Consider the following 25242-nt stretch of genomic DNA (forward strand, 5'->3'; position numbering starts at 1 on the left):
TGAAATGCTGAATCATCTGTTAGGACTGAGTAGGCTTCCAAATGCTGCTGGCTGTTCGTATCATTATAGAAAAGAAAACTGAAGCACAGAGTGGGGGAGCGGCTTCTTGTGGTCCTCGTGGTAGGAGATAGTGGCAAAACCCACATCATTTCACTGTAAAGCCCAGGTGCCACATTGCTTCTATTAATGATGCCTTCCTGTCTGTATCTCCTAAGTTTCCCTTTTGTTAAAGGACAGTTAAGGAATCAGTTCTAGTTCTGCAGATGCCATCCTGTAACCCTCTCAGTACCTCATCTATAAAGTGGAAGCACGATTACAGGTCCCCTTTGCCTCCCAGGGTTCGGGAACAGGTCTAAGAAGTTAAGAGCTGATAATATGCAAAAGTGCACTGGGCCTCATCAGTAGTAGGGGTGTTAGGGGTTTTTTTTAGGATTTCTCTTGAGATAGATAAAATGAACCACAGCAGTTTTACAGCTTTTAAAGTCAGTCGGACCAAAATATTGTACATGCTTTGCTGACTTTTTACTGCTACAAAGCCCACAAGGAAAGCCCTCTGCAACTGAATTGAATTATTATTCTACAATGAGGTAACCAGTGAAGCTATTGTTACATTCCATATGTGACAGTTATATGTCATAATGTGTAATTGCAGTATGTGAGGGCTGGTGATGCAAGCCGCCTGTCACCTGTATCCAGCAGATCTCAGGCCTCTGGCAACCTGGATGGCAAAGAGAGGGTTTCAGATGCATGGATAATTTTAGTGCTTCATCCTGAATACATACATGATCTCTGAAAGAAACCAGAGCTGCAAGGTGCACTGGCAGCATCTCGGCCTGAGGCAAGGTCGGATCAGCCTAGCACTGGGGACAGAGCAAATTCACTCTAGGCAAGCAATGATTTTTAGAAACAGATGCTGTCTTCAGCAAGTGAGTTTCCTAGTCCGTTTATGGCCAACGAGAAAAAGCCAATCTTTTTTCCATGTGTTTCCTTCTCATCTTTATAGACTTGAAAAGGACAGGTATATAGTCAGTGGAGAATGCAGAGACTGAGAAGATGGTGAGAGGGAGGAAAGGAGAAGTAAGAGAAGTGAAAGAATTGAAATAGATATTCAGGCAAACCTTCGTTATTCAAAACTTCGGTTAGCCAAGACTGTCAGTGAATTTCACATACCCCCCAGCTACTATAGTTCACATTATAAACTCTTCCAATTACCTGAAATCTCACTTAAATTTCAGCACATCCCCTGGGGCATTCAAATAATCAAAGTTTGCCTGTCAAAAGTAATACCGGAGAGGGGAATGGTGATTCTAAGAAAGATAGATCGTAAAAAAAAAAAAAAGTCTTCCTTCTTAGAGAATGGCATTAGAATCATTAAGCTACGAACTTGAAATTGCTGAAATGTTATCTAAAAATTACAGAGGTGAATACAGATTTAGAAAAGGCTGTGGAAATGCCTAGGGTGTCTTACAATTGGAGGACAGAGTATAGGCGTGGGCAGGAAAGGCTTACACCCAAGATGCGAAGGTGTTAATGTTGCAGGGCTTAGGGATTGCCGCAGGCTGGAGGACTTCAACAAAATGAACATCAGCATGTGGCTAGCCCCACAAGGCATTGTACGCCATAGATACCCAAATCCATGTCTGGAGAGGTTAAATGTACGTGTATCTCCAAGTGGCGGTTCTGAATGCCTCTGTGGGGTTGGTGAATCTGCAGGACTTTTAAGAACGAAGGTGCTGAATGGAGTGTATACCCCTGTAATGGCAGGGAAGTGGTCCTTTTAAGCAGTAAAAACGAGGTCAACATACAAATGTCGTTTTGATGATTCTATAGGAACTGTCCTGCATCCTCTCCATATACACTCAGTTTGTGTAACTGGATATTCTTTTTTCCCCAAAGCATGATGCTAAATGAGATTTAGACATTTAGGCATAATAATAAATTGATGGCTATCTGACTAAAATATGTAAAATCTATCCATATGTATGTATATATTCAGCTTGGTGGGAATGGAAATTTATTTCTCAAATATGTATTCAGCACACATTGTGGGCCAGGAGCTGTACCTGGCTCTGGAGATGCAAAGATGAATAAGATGGGCCCTGGCTGCAAAGAAGCCTCCGTCAGACAAGTGGGCAGGTGGGCAGGTGCTGCGATACAGGGTGTGTGAGTGCTACTCTAAGTATACTCACAATGCCGCATGGCTCTCTGCCTGGGGGCATGGCAGAAGCTTCCCAGACAGGGACTTGGGAGCAGGGTGCAGGACAGTGTAGAAAAAGAGAGAGGTGAAGAAGCTTGAGCGTGGGGGCAGCAGTAGGTGAGCTGAACAGGAACATGGAGGGCAGGAATAGAAGAGCTGATGATGAAGACGGAGAGGTGCGTTGCAGCCAGATACTGAAAGGCTCCTGTTTGCAAATCTCCTTAACATCAGAGTTTTTTTTTTTTTTTTTTTTTTTTTTTTTTTTTTTTTTTTTAAGAGTGGCAAGCCCTAATTTACATTCTCCAAAGGACTGGTACCTGGACTAGACAAGTAGGGAAACCAGAAGGCTGTTGTGATGATCCCTGCCAGAGATCACAGGGCAGAGCAAAAGAGAGGTTCCAGGCATGGAGGGGTGGCTTGTTGGAGGCTGGGGAAAGGAGGTTGATTGTCGAATGCTGTTCACCTGGAGCCGTTTGTTGGGTGGGAAGTGAGGTATTGCTGGATGGGGGATGGAGCAGAGGGGAAGGCAAGTGCAGTTATGAGTAGAGGGTGATCAGGGGAGGAGGTACCTCTGCAGAAAGAATGAGTCTGCAGTTGAGAAGTTTCTAAATTATTCCTGAACATGAACGCTTTGGCCATGTCTGTTTATCATCTGCTGAGAAGCCTGTCTGGATTCGCAGGCATGCCCTTGCAGTGGCTAGTGAGAGCTAGACTGATCCCATTAGTAAAAATCTCAAAGGAACAGGAGTCTTTGTTTGGTGAGAGGTGACTCTACCCCATCCCCACCCCCTACCCTCCCCCCGCCCCCCCGCGCTACACCCCAGCTACCTTCATCTCTCATTTATCTGACTATAAAGCACCCAAATAGTAATGTAGTATGTCAGATAGCCATTTAATTATTATGATCTTTTGATCTTTGTTGTAGCAATTATGATTTGCTTTAATGCAGATAACAGTAAACGGGTAGATAAAAGCCCCTCCATGGCCAATGGTTTGGGCTCTTCGGATGATGAGCACAGGGCTACCTTCATGGTGTTTGTGTGTGGGCATGAATTAACGTCGACAAATGAGTTGTGAGCTCTGCATTAAAAATGTAATGGAAATGCAATTCCAGAGAAATTTATTTTTGAGAGAATAATAAAAATATTTTATGATATCTAGTATTCACACTCAAAACTGGGCATATTTTACTGAGCTTATTCCATTCGCGTGTCACTGATTACCTAGTATATTTGGCGTTAGTATATACCAGGTGGTTTCTTCCTTACTCCAGCTGGTAGGTGTGTACCCAAGGGCAGCCACGTGAGCCTCACCCTGAGTGTTCATGCAGCTCCTGTGCACTCCTGTGTTTCTGTGTATGATTAATAGAGACTTAGAGGTTAATTAAAGTAAAAGGGTTATTATTACATGATCACCATTTCTTTTTCAATCTTTATTCAGAAACCACAAGAAGGGGAGCCTTAGCAAGGCTGAGAAGTCAACTCAGTAGCATGGATCCTCCCCAGGTTGGTGCGGTGCACATTTGTTGTTTTCTCACTTCCCAGAATTCCTTGCTTTTTCTCAATAGCACTTCCAAGTGGAGGGTATTACCATTGGATACAGTCTGTGTACATTAACAACTGTGGACAGGTGCCTAGGCAAAGGCTCCCCATAATCTGCTTTAGGCTACTGGAGACATCCTTGAACAGAGAGACAAAGAGATTGAAATGTTAACAGAGTCCAGTTCATCCCATTTGGCAACCTCTGATTCAACCTTTCCTGCAACAAGACCTGGTGGTTGGTGGTTCCTGGTTCCCTTCTCCATTGCCCAGATTTGCCTTGCAGCCCACCTGTGTCTAAGTCTAGTTCTGCATTCTCTTGCCAAGTCTATAAGGGCCAGTATCCTTCCAATATATTCCTTTGTTAGAGTGTCAGTTACTGTTGCTGACACCAAAGAATCCTAATTGATATACCCAGGTAACAGTCTGGCTCTTCCACTTACTACCTTTGTGATGAAGGATAAATTTACCTCTTTGAGGCTCTGTTTCCTTCTCTGTAAAATGGGACTCATCTTACAACCTATTTCATAGTGGCCATATAGATTAAATATGATGTTTCAAATAGAACATTTAGCAATTTGGAAAATAGTAACGCTCACTGGATAGTGGCTGCTACTGTTACTGTTATAATCAAATGAAGGTCGTCTTCTTACTCCTAAGAGTGCATGGCACATAGTAGATATTCAAAAAAAATACTAATTTCATTTCTCTGTCCCCTCTTCTGAAAACAAACTGAAACCTTCCTGAGCTGGGAAGGAGAGAGAATGTCGGTGGTCCCTACTCTACACATGAACTTGACCAGCAGAGTTTCGTCTTGACTGAAGAGCGAAAGTGGAGGCATTAGGAGAATAAAGTGTGTGTCTCTTGGCCCCTCCTAGTGGCCAGAAAGTGGGGTATTTCCCTGTTTTTCCCTGCTCAAGTTGGCCCTTTGGAGTGTGTTTGGGCAGCCATGTGACCCACTCGCCCACTGATGTGATTCTGGCACCTGCTGTCACAGTGGAGGCTGAAACCACGCATGAGTCTGGTTGCCTGGGTAGCGCCCTGTCTAACAATACTGTATTAGACACCATGAACACAGACTGCATTAAGAAACAGTAAAGCCAGTGTGTTCTCTGTAGGCCTGACAGCTCAAACTGCAGAATCCAAAGGTGTGTCTGCAGAGTGGGTCCTGACCCACAATCACTTTCTCTTCTCTTCTCAAGCTTGGCAACACATTCCACCCACACTGTACTGTCCAATATAATTTACGCCACAGGATGAAAGTTTCTTCCTGAGATGATTCTTCATGACACTCCTCCATTCAGAGCCCCTCGGGGCTCCTGATTGCTGGAAGAATACAATCTGAACTCCTCAGCACCACATCCAGGCCCTTTCTGACCTGGCCACCCATCTGTCTTTCTGACTTTATCTCTCACACTTGTACTCCCACCCTCCACTGCAGCCAACCCAGGGTGTGGCTCACTGTTCTGACCACACATCTTCTGGCCTCTCACCTTTGTGCTTTGCTATGGCTGTTTCCCAGCCAGGAGTAACATTTTCCCTGTCACTGCCACTTGCCACAACTCCATCTGTCCCCAACCAAGATGTGTCCCTCTACCTCTCCCTCCTGATCCATTTCAAATACCACATTGTCCTCCAACTCCTTGAGCACCTTCTTTGCTAAGCTGTGATCACTCTCTCCTCCATGATAACAATAGTAGTAATGATCATTAACACGCATACAACACACTGTTTTAAATGTTTGACATATACTAACTCTTAATTCTCATACCAACCCTCTGAAGATGCTATAAATATCTTCATTTAAAAATGGAGAAACCGAGGCACAGAGAGGCTAGGTAATTGATCATGTAGCTAGTGAGTGGCAAAACCAAGATTTGAATTTAGGCATTTTCGGCTCCTCCTGCCATATTCCCAACCATTAGTCTAAACTGCTTTTCTCTCTTTTCTGGGAGTTTTGTGTCTCTTTTGTAGCATTTAGTGTACTGTAGTTAGCCAGTATTAGTGAATGATAATCAGCTACTTATTACCATCTATTATTATCTGTGCCCATGCATTGCTTAATGACAGGGATATGTCCTGAGAAATGCTTTGTTATGCTGTTTCATCATTGTGCGATCGTCCTAGAGTGTACTGACACAAACCTAGATGGTATAGTCCGCTACACCCCCAGGCTACATGGTATGGCTTGTTACTTCTGGGCTACAAACCTGTACAGCATGTGCCTGTACTGAATACTCTAGGCAATTGTAACACAGTGGTAAGTGTTTGTGTATTTAAAGATATCTAAATATAGAAAAGGTGCAGTAAAAATATGGCCGCATAATCTTACGGGACCACTGTTGTACATGCAATTTGTTGTTGACACTGTTAAATCTATAGGTGGCCTCTTGGACCTCAGCCATTCCCTGTGGAATTCGACTTAGGGCCCCAGGAGAACTGCCTCTCGCCCAAACAGGACCTGGAAATGAGTTACAATGTATTCCTCTGAGCTATGCAGTTACCTCTATGGAGTGACTTGTTGAAAATACTGTTTTGCTCAACACAGGTAATGTGTTGAACCACTTATAACTAATTTGGTGCTAATACAGAATAGTAAAAAGAACCTGGAATGTGTAATGGAAAGTTCTGGTTTCAGCTGACAGTTGTTAGTTACTTGTCTCTAGGAAAGACGCTAACCTCTCTGAATCTCAGCTATTTTGCCCATAAAATGGGGAAAGCAGTTCTTGTCCCACCTGTCATAGAGTGTTGACTGTCAAATGGGAGCGTGTCTGCGAAAGTGTTCTGGATGCTTTAAATGCTCTAAAAATCATGTGTTCAATCTTTTTTGAGTTTACAAAGCCTTTAGCATAGCACATTTCCTTTCAAGTTCACAATAACCTCAAGGTAGGGGGCAGCAGGGATTAAATCCTTAGAGCTGTGACTCAATCCCAGAAAACAAGTGAATGATTTCCATGACATAATGGTCTCTATTCAGGTGCCTTTTACACCTACTCACCTCTCAAAATTCACATCAAACATCATCTCTCAAGGTTTCCTCCCTGCCCCACCCCCACCCACCTGTGCCTCTCTTCGTTCCTTTCACCAGATATTTGTTGAGTGAATGGATAAGTGTCCAGAGTGGCTTATTAGAGAACAGTGGTTTTCAGACTTTTAAAATGTCAGCTCATAAGAAATATGTGAAAATAGGCATATGTGTGTGTTTATTCCTATAGACTTTTCAAATAGAAAAGCTTCAGGAAACAATAATTACCCTTACTACAGGGCATATACCCTGATATTTTCTGCTCTGTTCTGTATCTTTTTTTTTTTTTTTTTAAAGAAAACAAGGATTGCAACTAATGTATCATGACCCACAATTTGGAAAACACTGTCATGGAATATGCTGGAAGTCAGGAGCCTTGTTCTTTACAACTGGGCAAGTCACTTGGGTTATCCGTGAGGTTTATCCCAGCTCCAGCATTCAGTGCTGACTCTAAAGGATAAGGAAGTTAGGAGGCTGGGGGAACAGGCACGTAAGCATATGGAAGCTTGAAGATTTACTGCATTTAATGCACTTACAGTTTTTCTTAGCCTATGTGAGGAAGTAGAAATCTAATGAATACTTAGCTATTTGGGCAATTACTGTTGGAGAAAGGTTTGATTTTATTCACACATTCATCATCGAGACTGTAGAGATTTGTAAGGGTGACTTGCCAATAAAAGATTCCATATCTAAAGTCCTTGGAGCCCAGATGTGTTTCTCATGCAGGAGTTTTGGGAATCTGAAACGAAATTCAGTACACACACTGTGTATTATATGTCATCCCCAGCAGAGTCTCAGGCAGCAGCCAGGGATCAAACACATTGATTTTTCTTCAGCAAATACATGAATATTCACACTCCATGGGATAAAGGCCAAAGACACCCTCACGTCAGCTTAGGTCACTAACAAGATAGAAACACATTTTCAGGTTTCAGAACCTTCAGGATTCCCAATAGCAGGCAATAACGTTTTGTTAACCAGGTATCATGCCTTCCCTTTTCAAAATCCAATGATATCATTTATCCCATGAGGGTCCCAATACTTAGCTCAGTGCCCAGCACATAGAAGGCACCCAGAAAATATTTGACTGAATAATGAGGCCAGCTATAGCTTACAGAAAACTCCTGTTGCGATCAAACTACTTTTGAGAAAAGAACCTTCTAGTTCCTTTCTGGGCCCTTTAGTTTGTCCCATTTCTTAGAATTGAATGGAAACCTTACTGTTTCCACTTGGCTCCCTCATGAAAAGGAGAGAATAGTGAGGCTTGTGGATTTTGAAACATTTTTTTTCCCATCTTCCTTCAGGCTTTGCATCTGAGGAAATAAGTGGCAGACCCACTAGTTTTAGAAAAAGTTGTTTGAATCAGTAAAACCTTTATTACTATTTGTTCTAGGTCCAGAAAAGTAGCCAAATTCAAAATGTCTCTTTCTTTGTTTTCTTGTACTAGGAATACCAACTAGATGTGGTAACCAACTCCATGAATTTTCTGATTTTTGGAGGTGGGGCACAGAATGTTTAGTTTGTCAGGAGCTGGGGTTCCACAGGCTTAGCTCTATAACGAGCTGGGTTCCAATTCTGGCTTCACAATCCCTTGGCACATTATGCACACACTTTCATTTAAGCCTTACTTCCTCATTTATAAAATGCAGATGATAGCACAGTAACTTCATTGCATTGTCCTGAGGATTAAAGGAGATTATGCAGGTAAAGCATGTGTTACAAAACCTTGCTTTTTGTCATCAATAGCACTACTAATAGTGATCACATGAACCCTCGTCCTCAGTGTGACGACTCAGTGGACACACAGCCCAGGGGCAAGTATAACCTCTCTCCACCCCAGACAGTCCTGTTTTTTGATATAGACACTGTGAATCAGGATGGGTTAAGTTATGCTCAGTAACAAACCCTCAAATCTCAGTACTTTGACACATCAATCATTTTTTTCTGGATCACACAAAGTTCTCTGTGGACCCAAATGGCTCTCCAGGCAGTTGTCTGCTGTGCTTGCCACTCCAAGCTCTGTTATCCTGTGGCACCCCCATAGCGACCTGTGCTTCCACCATTGTTGCTGCAGGGGAGGAGAAAACCCAGCAATTCTTACCTCCTCTCTCAAGTGCCTTCCTCCTGAAGCAACTCACATCCCTTCCAATCCCATTTTATCAGGCAAAGCCGGTTCCGTGTTTCTGCTTTACCCAAAAGCAGTGGGGATGGACAATCCTGCCACATGCCTGGAAGGAGAGGAGAACTAGAAATAATAGCAAGAGCCATGAATATTGACCCAATAGATGTTTGGCCTTTTCTCACTCGATTATAAATTGCTGCTGCAAATGCAGTTTCAGTCCCAGCACCATGTCCCACCAAGTGACTGTCCAGAGATTCTGGAAATACTCTGGCTGCAGACGGTCTTTGGAAATCATTGAGCCAGCTCTGTCTTAGACAAGGCAGAGAAAGCAAGTTCTGGGTACTCAAAGTGAGTCGTACCTTCTGAACTGGAGCCCTTACCCTGTGCTTTCCCCTGCACTCTTCACATCCAGTGATATTTGACAGTGGTGTTGAAATTGTGGGTTCCTCAAGGTGGAGAGTGCCCTGGGAACCCCCGATCTTCCAAGTGTGGAAATGAGGCCCGGGTAGTGTGCGTTCTTTTGGTCCTTGTGTTTTATGTCTTTCCCAAGGTACCTGCAGTTCATGATGAGCCCATCGCTGGATCTGCTATCTATAGTTACTGATCCTCCTCTGGGAGCCTAAACAGCCCAAGCACAGTGACTTAGCTTGTCTGGTTTTCCATTCTAATTTGGGTTCCTTCTAATGCCCCAGCCTTATATTTGCCGGTTGTTCAAAGCTGCCCACTAAGAAGGATCTTCATGACCTCTTTCTCTCCAGTTTTTTTGTTGTTTGTTTCCAATCACAGGGATAAGAAATGGGACATTTTAACAGCTGTCATTACAGGGAATACGCTTTTACTTTTTTAGAATGAGGCCAAGAAATTTCATCTCATTCTCCAACACGCCCTTCTCCCCACTTCCCAGATTTCTATTGTTGTTTTGATGAGACATGCATATACAATCATGCGTCTCTTAACGACAGGGATGCTTTCTGAGAAGTGTGCTGCTAGGAAATTTCATCATTGTGTGAGCATCATAGAGTGTACTTACACAAACCTAGATAGCACAGCCGACTACACACCTAGCCTATGTGGTACAGCCTGTTGCTCCCAGGCTGCAAACATATACCGCACGTTCCTGTACTGAATACAAGGCAATTGTAACACAATAGTATGTGTTTGTGTATCTAAATGTATCTAAACATAGAAAAGGTACCGCCACCTTTCTGTGGTAGGACCACTATCATATATACAGTGTGCCATTGACTAAAGTGTTGTTATGTGCTACATGACTGTATAAGATTTTTGGCTAGAGGCAGTAAAATGCGGTCCCTGTTTGTACTTGTCTAGAATCCCAAAAGCTACAAAAGGTGGCACAGACACTCACCGGAATGGCTCTGAGACTGTTCCTTGCCCCTGAACTCGTGGGCTAACTGTGGCCTCTCAGTCCCTCCAGACCATTTTAGTTGGTTCTAACTTTTGAGACACTGTGCAGCTTGAGGCTTCCAGAGCCTGAGTTTTTAAAGTGTGGACTGGATAAGAATCATCTGGACCATGGGCTAAGAATGCAGATTCCTGAGCCAGGCACCAGAGATTCTGATTTAGTGGGCCTGGGCTGGAGCCCAGGAATCTGCATTTTTTTTTTTTTTTTTTTTTTTTTTTTTCCACGGCTCCTGATTTATTGCCTTCGAGTTCCGGAGCACCTGACTGCCCTGGGGTCTAATAATTTAAGGTGCCGAGAACAGGTCAGGGCAAGGGGTCACAGAAGAGGGGCTGGGGGCGCCCAGTGGTTACAAAATGTACCCCCGCCCTGCAACAAACAGGCCAGAGGAGACCGGCCTGGGCTGGTGTGGGAGCGGGCGGGCAGGGGGTCCAGGGAAGAGGGCGCCCGACCCACCTTGGAAAGACAGAGCCACGGCCAGCGCCGCCAGAGGGAGCGGCAGAGACAGGAGAAGGCCCGGAGGCCACACGGGCCGGGGGGCTCCTCGGACACAAGTGTGCGGAGGCGTCTGGGAGGAAAAGGCGATGTGGGGCCAGCCAAGGCCTGGAGCCCCTGCTGGGCTGGGCAGAGCAGGGCTGGGCAGGGCAACCAGGCCCGGGCAAGGTCCTGAGCTACATGACACAGCACCGGGTCTTGTGCGTGTGTGGGTCTTTGAACCGCAGCCTCTGTTTGGGCCGGTATTTCTCCAGATAGGTGAGCTGCTTGCTGTTGATGGCTCCACGGCGCTTCTGGCGGATGAACTGGATGGCATCCTCATACTTCATCCCACTCTCGATGAGGGCCAGCGCCACAAGGACTGGAGCCCGGCCCAGGCCCGCCACGCAGTGCACAGCCACGCAGCTGCCGGGGGCCTCACAGAACTTGGCCTTCACCAGGCTCAGCCAGTCTTCCACTACCTTGCCGGGCGGGGGCGCCCCGTCGTCAAACGGCCAGTCCACGACTGTGATGCCGTCCTTCTCCAGTGGCGTTTTGTCATAGGTCACTTCACACACGCGCACCACGGTGGTGGCCCCGTACTTCTTCAGGTCCTCGATGAAGGTGCTGAGCGTGGCGTTGGTGGGGTTGTGGGTGATGAGGAAGCGCATGTGTTTGTAGCTCACCTCCACCGGGGCCGGGCGGTTCATCCGAGCCATGGCGCCTCCCGACGGGCCCGGCAGGGCAGAAGGGACTACACAGAAGGCTGGGGACACGTCCTGAGAAGTCCCCACGTACCCCCCAAAAATGAGGAGAACAAGATCCCTGTGCTTGTCCAAGAAAAGCGAGATTTAAAAACCCACCCCCATACCCCGCACAAATATTGTGCAAATAGTTAGGTGTGGGGGAGGAAGCTGCCCAGTGTTTGGATAATTAAAAAAGAAAACCCAATTCTTAAAAAAGAAAAGAAAAAAAACAGCCCCCCACTCCCACCCAAAGTAAAGCGGGCAACTCCAAACTCCTGTCTCTCACAGCTGGATAGTCATAAAGAGGCAAAAAATAAAAAGAACAACCAAAATACCTCAGCAAAGAAAACTTAAAAGCCCAAAGAGAATCCGGCCGCCAAGCAGCGTCCAGAGCTGGACCCCACGCTGGGGGCGCCCTCTCCACATCGGTGGATGGGCAGACAGCCCCCTTCACTCAGAGGTGGGCCCCAAGCCCCCAAGGGCCAAAGGAAGAATGAACTTGAACTGAACCAACTCCAAAGGCCTTGGGCCAGGGGTCACGGGCAGCGGCCGTGGGGACAGCGGCCTCTGACGTGCGGGGCCTCCGTCACGTTACCCCATCAGGGTACGGTGAGTCCTGGAGGGGGGCAGGGGGCTCAGGCGGTAGAGCTGGCCCCAGGCTGGGCAGCAGAGGCCATCGGCAGGCGAGGGCAGTGGTGAGAGCCAGCAGTGCGGGGACTCCTCAGCAGCAGGCGCGGCGAGCCTGGGTACAACAGTGCTCAGGGCTGGGCCCCGTGGCCCACTCCATGAACCCCAGGCGGGTCCGCAGCACACAGCATCCGGCAGGCAGGTCCTCCACGCTCCGAGTCAGCCCAGCCCCGCCGCGGGCTTTATCCCCGCCTGCGCCTGCCCTCCCCGCCCCCGCGCCCCCCTCCCCTGCCCTACCCGCCCCACTCCCCACGCCTTCCACTCCCCTCCCCAACCCTCTGCCCCCCCCCCGGAATCTGCATTTTTAACAAGCATCCCAGGCGATAGAGAGCAGTGTTTTCTTTTTCTTTTTTTTTTTTCTTTTTTCTTTTCTTTTTTTTTTTTTTTTCTTTTTTTTTTTTTTGAGATGGAGACTCATGCTGTCACCCAGGCTGCAGTGCAGTGGCATGATCTTGGCTCACTGCAACCTCCATCTCCTGAGTTCAAGTGATTATCCTGCCTCAGCCTCCCAAGTAGCTGGGATTACAGGCACCTGCCACCATGCCCAGCTAATTTTTTTTTTTTTTTTTTTTTTTTTGAGACAGAGTTTCACTCTTTTTGCCCAGCTGGAGTGCAACGGTGTGATCTCGGCTCACTGCAACCTCTGCCTCCCGGGTTCAAGTGATTCTCCTGCCTCAGCCTCCTGAGTAGCCTGGGACTACAGGCACCCGCCACCACACTCGGCTAATTTTGTATTTTCAGTAGAGAGGGGGTTTCGCCGTCTTGGCCAGGCTGGTCTTGAGCTCCTGATCTCAGGTGTTCTGCCCACCTTGGCCTCCCACAGTGCTGGGATTATAGGTGTGAGCCACCGTGCCTGGCAGAGAGCATGTTTTCTAGGGTTCCCTATAGATGCCAAAGACTGTCGTGCCAGGGTGCAGCAGAACTACAGGGGAGGTGTCTCACTTTCAGCCAGAGCTCTGCTTCGAGCTACTTTACAAATGAGGCTTCAGCCTCAGGTTTGTCCTACTGATAAAAATAAATAACATGGAGTAAAATTGTTGGGACCTACAGAACTTTTGCTCTTCAAATCCCAGGCCAGTGGGTCTCAGCAGAGGCCTCTGTGCCTGTTTTCTACCAGGCACCTCAGACCTAGAAGCAAGGGAGGCATTTTACTGCCCTTCCCAGCTTTCATGGCCTTATCTGGACCGTGCTTTGTGAGTGAAATAGCTTTTCTCTTAGACCCTAACAGAGACTGTTCAAGGTCAAGGAACTTGAATTTCCACTTTGACAGTCAGCAGTGGCCCTTACCTGTTACCATTCAATAGGCGGGGTGTTCCCGCGGAGCTTACCTACTGCAGCTTCCAATGTCTCCATGCGTGAGGATTTTTGTCCCCTAAATTGGAAGGCAGGAGTGTCTCTGGGGCCTCAGGTTTGAATCTGATAAATTGAAGGGATAAAGGTGTCTTTGGGTCACCGATACTCGCAGTGCTGACAACCAAGGGTGCTGATTACGGGAAAAGAACTGGAGGAACAAGGGCAGATGTGTTAAATTGTGTGTAAATGGTATTTTTCCTGTGAAATCTCAATACTTCCCTGAGGACACTGCAGTTTGGGTTTCTGAGCCACTCTCCTCTGATATTTACTCATTGGGGATTTTACTCTTGAGAAATCACTGTGACAACAGAACCATTTTGCCTCCATGAAGACGATGTCAATGTCTCAAAATCCAGGACATTTTAAGGCAGGATTCCAACCTCATTACTGCCAGGAATAAAATTCATCCAAGGTGGAAGTGTCCTTTTTTAGAACTCAGATCCGTCTCAGAATGCCTTTTCTTTCGCCTTTGTTTTTGAAGCTAAGCAATTACTTTTTTTTTTTTTAAGGAAAAAAAAATTGTGCAAATGTACAAAACTCTCTTTTTCCCTCTTTCATTTATTTGAAATTGAACTTAACAAAGTCAGTTCCGACCAAGCACTATATATGAGTAATGCTTTTTGTCCATAAAAGAGCATTGACTCTAGTGGAATGGGAGTGCTGATTCTCGCTCCGCTTTGTGTGAGCGTCCATAATGACAAAGTACTCATGTCAGAGTGTATAATGAAACTATAAATTGTTTTCATGAATGCTCTGAATTTGGTCTTTTACGGGGCAAATTCAAAAGGTATTTGGTGCCACATTTCACGTATGTGAATAATACCAGACGGTGCAATATATCCAATAAAAAGTGAAGTGTCCTATTCGGGCCCACGCTGGCCAGTATGGTGGGTCAGACTTAGGTGAGGGTGGTTTGTGGTGCAGGAGAGTGAGCACAAGGAAGGATGCCACATCACTCTGAGGCAAGAGTTCCAACCAGGTATACTCAACTGTTTTGGGAGAATTCAAAATGTGGCTAAAATACTTAGCTCCTAAGATTGGTCTCTGGATGGGGAGTGCCTGCATTTGAATCACAGGAAAAGTTAAACACATCAGGGCCATGTTAGTGGACAAATTGGCAAGTGAGAAAATAGCTGCTGGGTTTGGTGGGCAGTTACAATCTATTGCAATGATTTATGGTTCAATTATTTTTACTAACTTTTTTGGGCTTTTTTTTTTTTTTTTAACAATAAAAACTATGTGGACCAGGCATGGTGGCTCATGCCTGTAATCCCAGTACTTTGTAAGGCCAAGGTGGGCAGATCATCTGAGGTTAGGAATTCAAGACCAGCCTGGCCAACAGAGCCTGGCTGTCTCTACTAAAAATACAAAAATTAGCTGGGCCTGGTGTTATGCATCTGTAGTCCCAGCTACCTGGGAGGCTGAGGTGGGAGAATTGCTTGAACCCAGGAGATGGAGGTTGCAGTAAGCCGAGATCATGTCACTGCACTCCAGCCTGGATGACAGAGCAAGACTCCATCTCAAAAAACAAACAAGCAAGCAAGCAAACAAAAAACCATATAGGTTTACTCTGGAAATTTAGAAAACACAGAAAAGCATCAAGAAAAGTTTCAAAACCTGGGTAAATAATTTTGCTACCAAGAGATTGTCGTGAGTAACATTTTAATAAAATTTGTATTAAATATCTTAGTAAAATTTTACATAATCTTATCTGGATATATAAATCCTTTTTAAACAAAATTGGGGTCCAGTTGTCTACCTGTTTACCCGTTTATGCAACTTTTTGAAACGTTCTGGTTTTTGACTTATTGTCCAAGGTTTAGGTTCTGTCGTGAGGGCACTGCATGTTAGCACTGTAGAAGCCTTTACGTACATGTCATTTGCTGAAAAATATCTCTCTGGGCATGAGCTCTAAAAATGAGAATGGCAAAAATTCTCCACAGGGTGTGTGAAGTACGTTGTGTGTTAAATGGAGGCCCATGGATGGTTTTGACCTGTTGCCTGGATTTTTTGCTTTGTAGTACCTGGTGTGTAAGAGGAAGCTGGAGAGCAAGAAGGAAGCCCTGCTGATCCTCTCCAAGGAGCTGGACACCTGTCAACAGGAAAGAGACCAGTACAAACTCATGGCCAATCAGCTCCGGGAGCGCCACCAGTCACTGAAGAAGAAGTACCGAGAGATGATCGTAAGTGTTAGGCTGCCCTGTTCGGCCACTTTCCTGTTCCCTGAATTAAGATATAAAGAGATTTTCACATGCTGTTTCTTTAGAAAGGTTAAATGTAAACAGTTCAAAGTGGAAAAATTTAGAAGTAAAAGTCACCACCTCTATTTCCTCCACAACCCAATCCCACTCACAAGTTAATCTCTCTCTCTCTCTGTGTGTGTGTATGTGTGTGTATGTGTGTGTATGTGTGTGTATATGCTTCTTGCTCTGGCATCTGTGAACATATACGTGTGTGTTTGCAGTAGGCTCCCCCGCTTATCCAAGGGAGGCATGTTTCAAGACCCTCAGTGGATGCCTGAAACCACAGAGAGTATGAAACCCTATATATGCTGTTGTTTTTTTAATCTGATAGCCAAATCAGCTCCTAAGTGACTAGCGAGTGGGCCACATAGACATCGTGGATACCCTGGATGAAGGGGTGATTCACATCCCAGGTGGGATGGAGGGGAATGGTGCAAGATTTCACCACACGACTCTGAACAGCATGCAATTTAAAATTTATAAATTATTTATTTTTGAAATTTTCCATTTAACATGTTTGGACCATGGTTGACCTCAGGTACCTGAAACTGAGGACAAGTGGGGACTACTGTATGTGTGGCTGTTTACTTGTTAATTTAATTATATAGAGTTCTTTAAAAAGAGGATTCATAAGTCTACAGTAATACAGAGGCCACTAGCTACAGGTGGCTACTTAGTTTTAAATTAATTAGAATTAAATAAAATAAGAGACTACATTCCTCAGTGTCAATGTCACATTTCATGGGCTCAGGTGACTGATGGCTACTGTATTGGACAGTGTATATAGAGAGCATTGCCATCCTTCCAGAGAGTTATATTAGGCCAGATGCAGTGACACACCTGTAATCCCAACTACTTTGAGAGGCTGGGATGAGAGGATTGCTTGAACCCAGGAGTTTGAGGCCAAGCTGAGCAACATAGTGAGAACCCTTCTCAAAAAAAAAAAAAAAAAAAAAATTCATGGAGAAATAAAATAAATTCCAAATTTATTTTTTAAAATAATAAAACATGCTGTTTTCCCTCAGCGCTTTATTTTGGACATCTTTCTAGGCCTACACATCTAACTCATCTAGATTTGAATCATCCAGATTTCTAGGCATACAGATTTAACTCAGTCTTTTTTTTTTTTGAGACAGAATCTCGCTTTGTCACCCAGGCTGGAGTGGAGTGGTGCGATGTCCGCTCACTGCAAGCTCTGCCTCCCGGGTTCATGCTATTCTCTTGTCTCAGCCTCCCGAGTAGCTGGGACTACAGGCACCTTCCACCACGCTTGGCTAATTTTTTGTATTTTTAGTAGAGACGGAGTTTCATCGTGTTAGCCAGGATGGTCTGGATCTCCTGACCTCGTGATCTGCCCGCCTCGCCCTCCCAAAGTGCTGGGATTACAGGGGTGAGCCACTGCGCCTGGCCTTTAACTCAGTCTTTTAAACAGTTGCATGGTAATACACAGTATGGACATAGCCATACTTTTTGTAACCTTTCTCATATCCTGGGCTTTTTTATTTTCTCTAGGTTTTTATGTGGCAAAACTTTTAAGATGCAAATGATACTGAAATGGAGAATGCCAACTGCATAATACTAGTTTTCATTCTTGCTGCTTTTGAGGCAATCTCTTTTTTAAGTGGGACACTATTACTGACATTTAACTGTCTGCGCTGGCATTATTAAACAGCCCTGGAGTAGAAATAGAACAGAATAGATTCCTTAGGTTAAAATCATGTTGACTTATATGTAGACACCATCAGATATTAGAGTGCTCATTTAAGGAGCATTCGCTTATTCACCTGAGATATTCGTATTCCCTGATATGGCACAAAAGGGAGAGGAATTGAATCCTTTTTTTTTTTCGGAGACAGAGTCTTACTCTGTTGCCCAGGCTAAGAGTGCAGTGGTGTAATCTCTGCTCGCTGCAACCTCTGCCTCCTGGGTTCAAGCAATTCTCCTGCCTCAACCTCCCTAGTAGCTGGGATTACAGGCACCCGCCACCATGTCTGGCTAATTTTTGTATTTATTTTTTAGTAGAGACATGTTTCAGCATGTTAGCCCAGCTGGTCTCGAACTCCTGACCTCAGGTGATCTGCCCACCATGGCCACCCAAAGTGCTGAGATTACAGGGGTGAGCCACCACGCCCGGCCTGAATCCTTTTAAGGCCAAAAAAAATATGTAATAGGACTAGAAGTTCTCAATGTCTACTTAACTTTGAGCAAATACTGTCCCTCCCAACACTGATTGTTCTGCCCATGGAGAAAACTCTCTCTCTCTCTCTTTCTCTCTCTTTTCCTCTCTCTCTCTCTCTCTGTGTATGTGCGTCCCCATCACTGTTCTTTGGTTCTAACTATTTAAAAGAGGAACTCAAACCAAATGAAATATTATTTCAGTTTAGCCTCTGATCAAAAATAATTTTGACAAATCCAGTTTTTTTATTCAAATAATTTTAGAAAATATATAGATTTGGTCCTAATGGGAACTGATTCTCTAGAGGTTTTTCCAAAATAACTCTGGTTCAGGTTGTAGTTATTTTTTTAAAGTATATTTGAGCTTGCGTCAGCACATTACTGGCTGCAGGGTGGGGAGGGTGGGGAGAGTCTACATTTAGGTTCATGATTTAGTTCAACTTCTTGTTTCTAAGTACATCTGTATTTTTTTACAGAGTAAAATGTAGCATTTGTTTCTTTGTAGGATGGAGATCCATCGCTTCCTCCTGAAAAAAGGAAACAGGTAAGACTTATTTCTGATCTCAGATTGTTTTACTGATAACTTGCAGCAATTGGGAGGATCAGGGAATGTCATAATGTAAAGAACTTCCTTTAATTTCCTGGAATTCTTTCTGTTATTGGGAGGAGTGGGTAGAGATTCCAACTGCAAAGAGAAATTGGGAGTGGAGTGAAGGAAACCCAGTGAAGCCTGGATGGGGGAGGTACACCAGTTGACTGCATTCCCCTTGTGTTTGGGAATCCTGATGGGAAATAGAGTTGAGGGCACATGGTTACAGGACTTGAGCTACCTACTGTTCAGTGGGTACATGCTGCGGGCATATACCATTTGGTGGGTGCATACTGTTCAGTGGATACATACTGTTCAGTGGGTGCATACCATTCAGTGGACACGTACCGCTTGGTAGGTACATATCATTGTGTGGCTGTATACTCTTCTATGGGTGCATACCATTTGCTGGGTGCATACTGTTCAGTGGGTACATACTGTTCAGTGGATACATACTGTTCAGTGGGTGCATACCATTCAGTGGACACATACAACTTGGTAGGTGCATATCATTCTGTGGCTATATACTCTTCTATGGGTGCATACCATTTGGTGGGTGCATAGTGTTCTGTGGGTGCATACCATTCTGTGGGTACAGACCGTTCTGTGGATGCATACTGTTCAGTGGGCACATACCATTCGGTGGATGCATCCCATTCTGTGGGTGCAAGCTATTCTGTGGGTGCAGACCATTTGGTGGGTACATGCTGTTCTGTGGGTGAATACCATTTGGTGGGTGCATATTGTTCAGTGGGTGCATACCATTCGATGGACACATACCACTTGGTAGGTGCATATCATTCTGTGGCTGTATACTCTTCTATGGGTGCATACCATTTGGTGAGTGCATACTGTTGTGTGGGTGCAGACCATTCTGTGGGTACATACCATTCTGTGGGTGCATACCATTCTGTGGGTGCCTGCTGTTCTGTGGGTACATACCATTTGGTGGGTGTGTGCTGTTTTGTGTGTACATACCATTTGGTGGGTGCATACTGTTCAGTGGGTGCATACCATTCTGAGGGTGCATACAATTCAGTGGGTCACACTGTTCTGTGGGTGCATACTGTTCAGTGGGTACATACCATTCTGCAGGTGCATACCATTCAGTGGGTGCATACCATTCTGTGGGTGCATACTGTTCTGTGGGTGCATAATGTTCAGTGGATGCATATGGTCCAGTAGGTGCATACCATTCAGTGGGTGCATGTCATTCTGTGGGTACATGCTCTTTTGTGGGTGCATACCATTTGGTAGTTGCATACTGTTCTGTGGGTGCATAATATTCATTTGGTAGATATGTAATATTTGGTGGGTGCATGCCATTCTGTGGGTGCATACTGTTCTGTTTAGGTTCTGCCACTTCACACTCTTAAAAGCCATCTTCCATTAAAATTCACATGCCTTTACTTTCTTTTCTCCTGCACCGTGGCCAACACTGTTTATTGACCAAACCAATGGTTTTAGATGCACATTTTTATCATCAAATCCTTATATATATGTGGATCTGCTTCTTAACTCTATGTTCTGTTCCTTTGATCTCCCTGAAAAGTCCTATGGTACTACCACATTATTCTTATAGTTTTGGTTTATAATACTTCTAATATCTTTTTGGGCTAACCTTCTTTGCTTTGCTCTTCCTTTTCAAAGGTTTCTTGTTTGTTACTTTTCTCAGATAAAACCTAGAAACATTTTATCAAGTTCTCCTCTGATCCCTCCCACACAAATCCTACTGGTATTTTGATAGGGGTTTTGTTAAATTTATAAATTAACTTGTCTCTCTCTCTCATAGATAGATATGTTCTGTGGCTTTATAATTAAAAAATTTACATTGACTAAGGAGAATCTGGTGAATTCCAGTAAGTCTGTTAAGCTGCATTCTTACAACTCTAAAAACGCAAGTTCAAAGATAGCATTTCAAATTGCGTTAAGTTTCTATCCCTTTAGGACTGAGAGTGTGGTGGTGGGAGCTTGGACTCTTCAGGCTTTCTGCCTGGGTTGGAACCACTGAGTCACTCTTTCTTATACATGTATTTATGAGAAAGAGAGAGAGAGAGAGAATGAGAGAGCAAGCTATTTTCATATATACTTTTGTTAGAACTTTCCTTAACTTTATAGTTGTTCTGTACTGACATGCCCTAAATGACGACTTTTTATGGACTTGAAGGGAATCCAGATCATGGTGATGTTAATGCTGTGTGTTTCCCATTATAGGGAAGCCTCTGTGCCTGAGCAGGACTTTGAAATGGGTGGATGCAGATAGCAACCCAGGAATGATTTGCTCTCTTCCCAGCTGTCACGACTAACCCAGCATCCTGCTTCTGCTCATTGATGGTGTACCAGCACCACATGTATATTCCTTGATTCTGTGCAGTCATTACCTTGAGACTTTTTTATGCTGGTGAACAGTATGCCCAACACACACACGTTTATCCTCAGAGATCAGCTCAGTCCTATAGTTACCCATTCATTCATTCGTTCATTCATTCATTCATTGTGCTTACTTATACACTCCCTCTGTATCTTATGGATTATTTTATAATGCTCCAGGTTTGATCTAAAGTCACATTTTTCTATGATGCTCATTGACTTTTTTTTCTAAATGAAATGTAGAAATTTATCTTTAATGTTTAAAAATTGGAGTTCTTAATCCTGAACTGCCAGGTGTTTTGGGTTTTGAGGTTTCGGTGGTTATAAGCAGCACCTTTGCTGCTATTTTAGAGTTTGTTAGTATTCATGAAGGAGTTTTATAGTTTTAGGGGAATTCACATTCCATAACTTTATAATAAAAAATTTATATCAACTGAAGAGAATCTGATGAATCCCAGTAAGTCTGTTAAGCTGCATTCTTACAGCTCTAAAAATATAAGTTCAACATCCTAAACGTTGGCTTTGTAGCTTTTCATATGGCATTAAGTTTCTGTCCCTTTAGGAGTGAGTGTGGTGGTGGGAGCTTGGGCTCTACCGCCTTCCTGCCTGGGTTGGAACCAGTGACCGCTGCATGAGATAGGATGCTTCGGGGTACAAGTGACAGAAATTCTAAACTGCTTGAACAATAAACGAATTAATTACCTTACATAGCCAGAAGTTCAGAGGTAGTGTGGGCTTTAAGTACTTGATGGTTTATGCTTCATGAAGTTGTCATATACTCACTCATTCTCTCCACTGTGCCAAATTTAGCAAGTAAAAATACAGGGCACCTGGTACATTTGAATTTCAGATAGGAATGTAGAAAATTGTACTCTTTTTAAGTACAAAAGTGTGTTCCATGTGATTTTGGGGATAGGCTTATACTAAATTATTATTCATTGTTTATCTAAAATTCAAATTTAGCTGGACATTCTGTATTTTACCTGACAACTCTGCCATTTTGCCGATTTTAGCTCGTCAGCTTCCTCTTACATTTAGTATCAGCTTCCTTCTGTGTCTGGTTCCCCTCAGGAGAAGCAGAAAATGCAGCCATGGAAAATAAGTCCTCCTCTGCAGTCTGGCTGGGCCAGTGTAGGACTTGCTCCCATTCCTGGTCTAGTAACACGCACCAGGGAGCTGCTATACACTCATCGGCTTTGATTCATCACTTGGGATGGAAGGGCTGTTAGAAGTTAGCAATGATGTCCACTAAACTAATTGTGAGACTTTGGGAAGACTCCTTTGAGTATCTTGAGTCTCAACTTTCTCATCCGTAAAATGGGGACAAATATGGTACCCAGTGCATGGTGTGGCTGTCAGGATCAAATGAGACAGTGCAAGTAGAGGCCTCAACACAGTGCCTGGCACAAGGTCAGCATCCATCAATGTTTCTCACCTGCTGCTCCTCCTCGTCATCTCTTTTTTAAACAATTGTATGTTAGCAGGTTGATTCTGTCCAGCATAGCTCTTGGCTGTCAACAGGACACACTGCCCTTGTTGGGACCCTTTTGGTTGCAGTTGCTGCTCAAAGTAGTTTGCTCCAAAGACAGGTTCCGGCTCATAGATTATGGGAAGAGTTGGTTGAGCATCCCCCATGGGAGACTGAAGTGCCACTGGGCCCCAGGAATAGCCACAGCAGGGCCCAGGAGCCCAGGCCTCTCGTCAGCTCTCATCTCCTTTTCTGCTTCCTCCTCAGAAGCGGAGATGAGATAGAACACAATATCACATTCTTAGTCTTTGAAACACTTTGTATTTTTCAGAGACCATGCATATATACATGCCTGCATGTCGTCTCCCAGCATTCTTCTGAGGTCACACTGGGAGGTATGTCTTTCATAAAGGCACAGGGCAGCATCACAGTTAGCAATAAATAAAAAGAGTTTAGATTCTGGCATTTAATTGCATGGATTCAAGTTTAACCTTTCCACTTGCTGACTGGGCAAACTATGTCACCTTTCAAAGACTCAGTTTCCTCCTGTTCATAATGAACATGATATTGAGATGTGTTTGTAAAGCTCTTATGAGGAATTGATGTGGCAGCGTTTGTGCTGCGCATTGCCTGTTAGTTGGAGAGTGCTCAATGAGTATTGGATATTTTAAAGTTTTCCTGTGACTTATCCAAGGGCACATAGCAGGTTGATGGAGAAGGCCTAGAATCCAGACCCCTCTAGCTTGTAGTTTGGTGCTCTAGTTCAGGCTTTTTGTTCTATGTTCGATTCTTAGACTGTTTGAGCTGGGAAAAACCGTAGTCAACATTCAGTCCAGCCCATTTTGGAGGTCTAAAGATTAAGTGTCTTGTTCAAAGCCTTCTGCTTAGGAGTGGTAGAGAACCAGAAATTGAGCTAGGAATTTTTACCTGCTAAGCCAGTCTTCTTTCCCGTAGCAACCAATATATATGTGTATATGTATGTGTGTGTATATATATATGTGTGTGTATATATATATTTGTTTATTTGTTTTTTGCTTTTTGGGTCTTCACATTAAAGGATAGATGAAAACTTTTACATTTGTAATTCTAGAAATATAGTTGTTGAGGCTTTCTTTTGGAACTCAGAATCCTTTTTAAAACAACCAATTTCCAATGGCAAATCATCCGTTAAAGAAGCTGTGGAGAAATTGAGACAACAGTGATTGCACTAATAGCTTCTCGTGGGATATTGAAATGAAAATTTCTTCTTGTGACTTCAGGCAGAAGTGTACACAGAGTGCCCCTTTGCACTGCAGTGAGAGATCACCAAAAGATCTCCAACGACCCTTCAAATATTTTTCTTTTGCTAAACAAGCAGTTCCTGCAAAGCAGACAAAGGGGAATTTAAATTATCTTGGGTTAATTTTCTTATAAGATGGGATTCTTTGGGGTTACAGAGGTACATTTTCCCCGTGAAAACTCCTTGAATAAACAGTCAAACACATCTTTAAGATCTTTGTCTTTTCCTGTTTTGATTTCAAACAGACATACCACGAAAGGTAGCTCTCTTGGTCCAGGAGGGAGCTGTTGCTTTCTCGCCTCTAAAAAGTGATGGCTTATTTAGACAGTGACATGCGCCAAGATGACAACCCTGGAAAAATCAGAGCATAGAGTGGCCCTTTGTGGGATGGGAAGGATCCTTTCATTTCCGTAGAAAAGTCTCCTTGGTCAAGCTTATTTTAGTCTCCTGTGACTGCAAATCACAGTGACTTTGTATATATGTCCTGGTTTGTTGCTCAGAACCTAAAACTTCCTTCAGAGATCTCAAGTGCTTTGAGATGTTTCTTTTTATATCACTTTGAATGGTATGACTTTTTCATTACACCAGAGAAACTAGGAAGAAATCCCAGGTCCTGTCCTTAGGAGCACTCCCAAATCATAACAACAGCAACTTTATTATGAGGACGAATGCACCTTGCCATAAGCCCTTTCAATCCTTGAAACCATTTTGTAAGGAAGGTGGAAGCACCCCCCCAATTTATAGGTGAGGAAATTTAGGCTCAGTGAGTCTAAAGAACTTGGGAGCTATTAATGGAGCCACTAAGTAGCAGATGCAGAATCATAATGGCCAAGATTAAAGCAAACATTTATTTAAATAGCAACCTCCCAAGCCTATTCAAAAGCATTTGCCTGTGGGGCCTGGAAATGCATTCATTCACAAGTGTGTGTTTTGAGATTACGAGGTGGCAGTAGGCTGCTAAGGTCTCCTTGCATAGCCAAAAAATATGTACGAATAAGCTCTCGGCTGGTCGTTCTTTCTGTAAATAAGACAGCTGTCACTGTAGCAAAGGTCATCACTTGGCAGTTGCTGTGAACAGGGGGCCCTTGCTAAGCAAAGCAAGTTTCACTCTATTACTATTAACACAGGAGTCACCATCAGACCAAAGCAGCAGAGTAGAAATTGCAATTAAGTTTGCCATCAATCACACCTCTCAAGAACGCTTGATGTGTCATCAGACTTTTTTTTTTAATGTATTCTTGCTTAATCTAGTACTTTCCCATATTGAAGGGATGGATGAGGGTCCTAGAGTATCAAACTTTTTAATACCATGTAAAAATCTGGTCTCTTTTTCTCATTCTCTTTTTCCTTACTTTTCTTGAGAAAGTGCCTAGGTCAAGGGCTTGCTTGTCTGTCTCTCTCTCTTATTTTCCTCTCATTTTTGAGTTCCGGTTCTGATATATATGTCTTTCAGATTGAGAGGTATGTTACCAGACTTTCTGGAATACCTCATTTTTATATTATCGTATCGAATAACTTTTCCATGGCTAGGTTACATGTACAGTCATTCCTCAGTA

General features: G+C 44.0%; 2 protein-coding genes across 4 annotated transcripts in view; one reads left to right on the forward strand and one right to left on the reverse strand.

Annotated features, from left to right (window-relative positions):
- The window catches only part of CCDC149 (coiled-coil domain containing 149), a 108194-nt gene that overhangs the window by 23414 nt on the left and 59538 nt on the right, over positions 1-25242 (forward strand). For 2 of the 3 annotated variants that reach the window (XM_010362987.2, XM_030924235.1), the window contains exons 2-3: positions 15584-15745; positions 18486-18524. In XM_010362987.2, coding sequence (XP_010361289.2) covers positions 15584-15745; positions 18486-18524 — 201 coding nt within the window. Of the gene's footprint in view, positions 1-3637; positions 3703-15583; positions 15746-18485; positions 18525-25242 lie in introns of all 3 variants that reach the window. The other variant, XM_030924230.1, reaches the window with a different exon arrangement.
- Positions 10527-12429, reverse strand: LOC115894967 (protein tyrosine phosphatase type IVA 3). Its single transcript, XM_030924247.1, has one exon. It carries the CDS (start codon positions 11493-11495, stop codon positions 10974-10976), a length of 522 nt encoding a protein of 173 aa, XP_030780107.1. The 5' UTR covers positions 11496-12429; the 3' UTR covers positions 10527-10973.

This window comes from Rhinopithecus roxellana, chromosome 2 (genome assembly GCF_007565055.1).
Source record: "Rhinopithecus roxellana isolate Shanxi Qingling chromosome 2, ASM756505v1, whole genome shotgun sequence".
Taxonomy (NCBI): Eukaryota; Metazoa; Chordata; class Mammalia; order Primates; family Cercopithecidae; genus Rhinopithecus; species Rhinopithecus roxellana.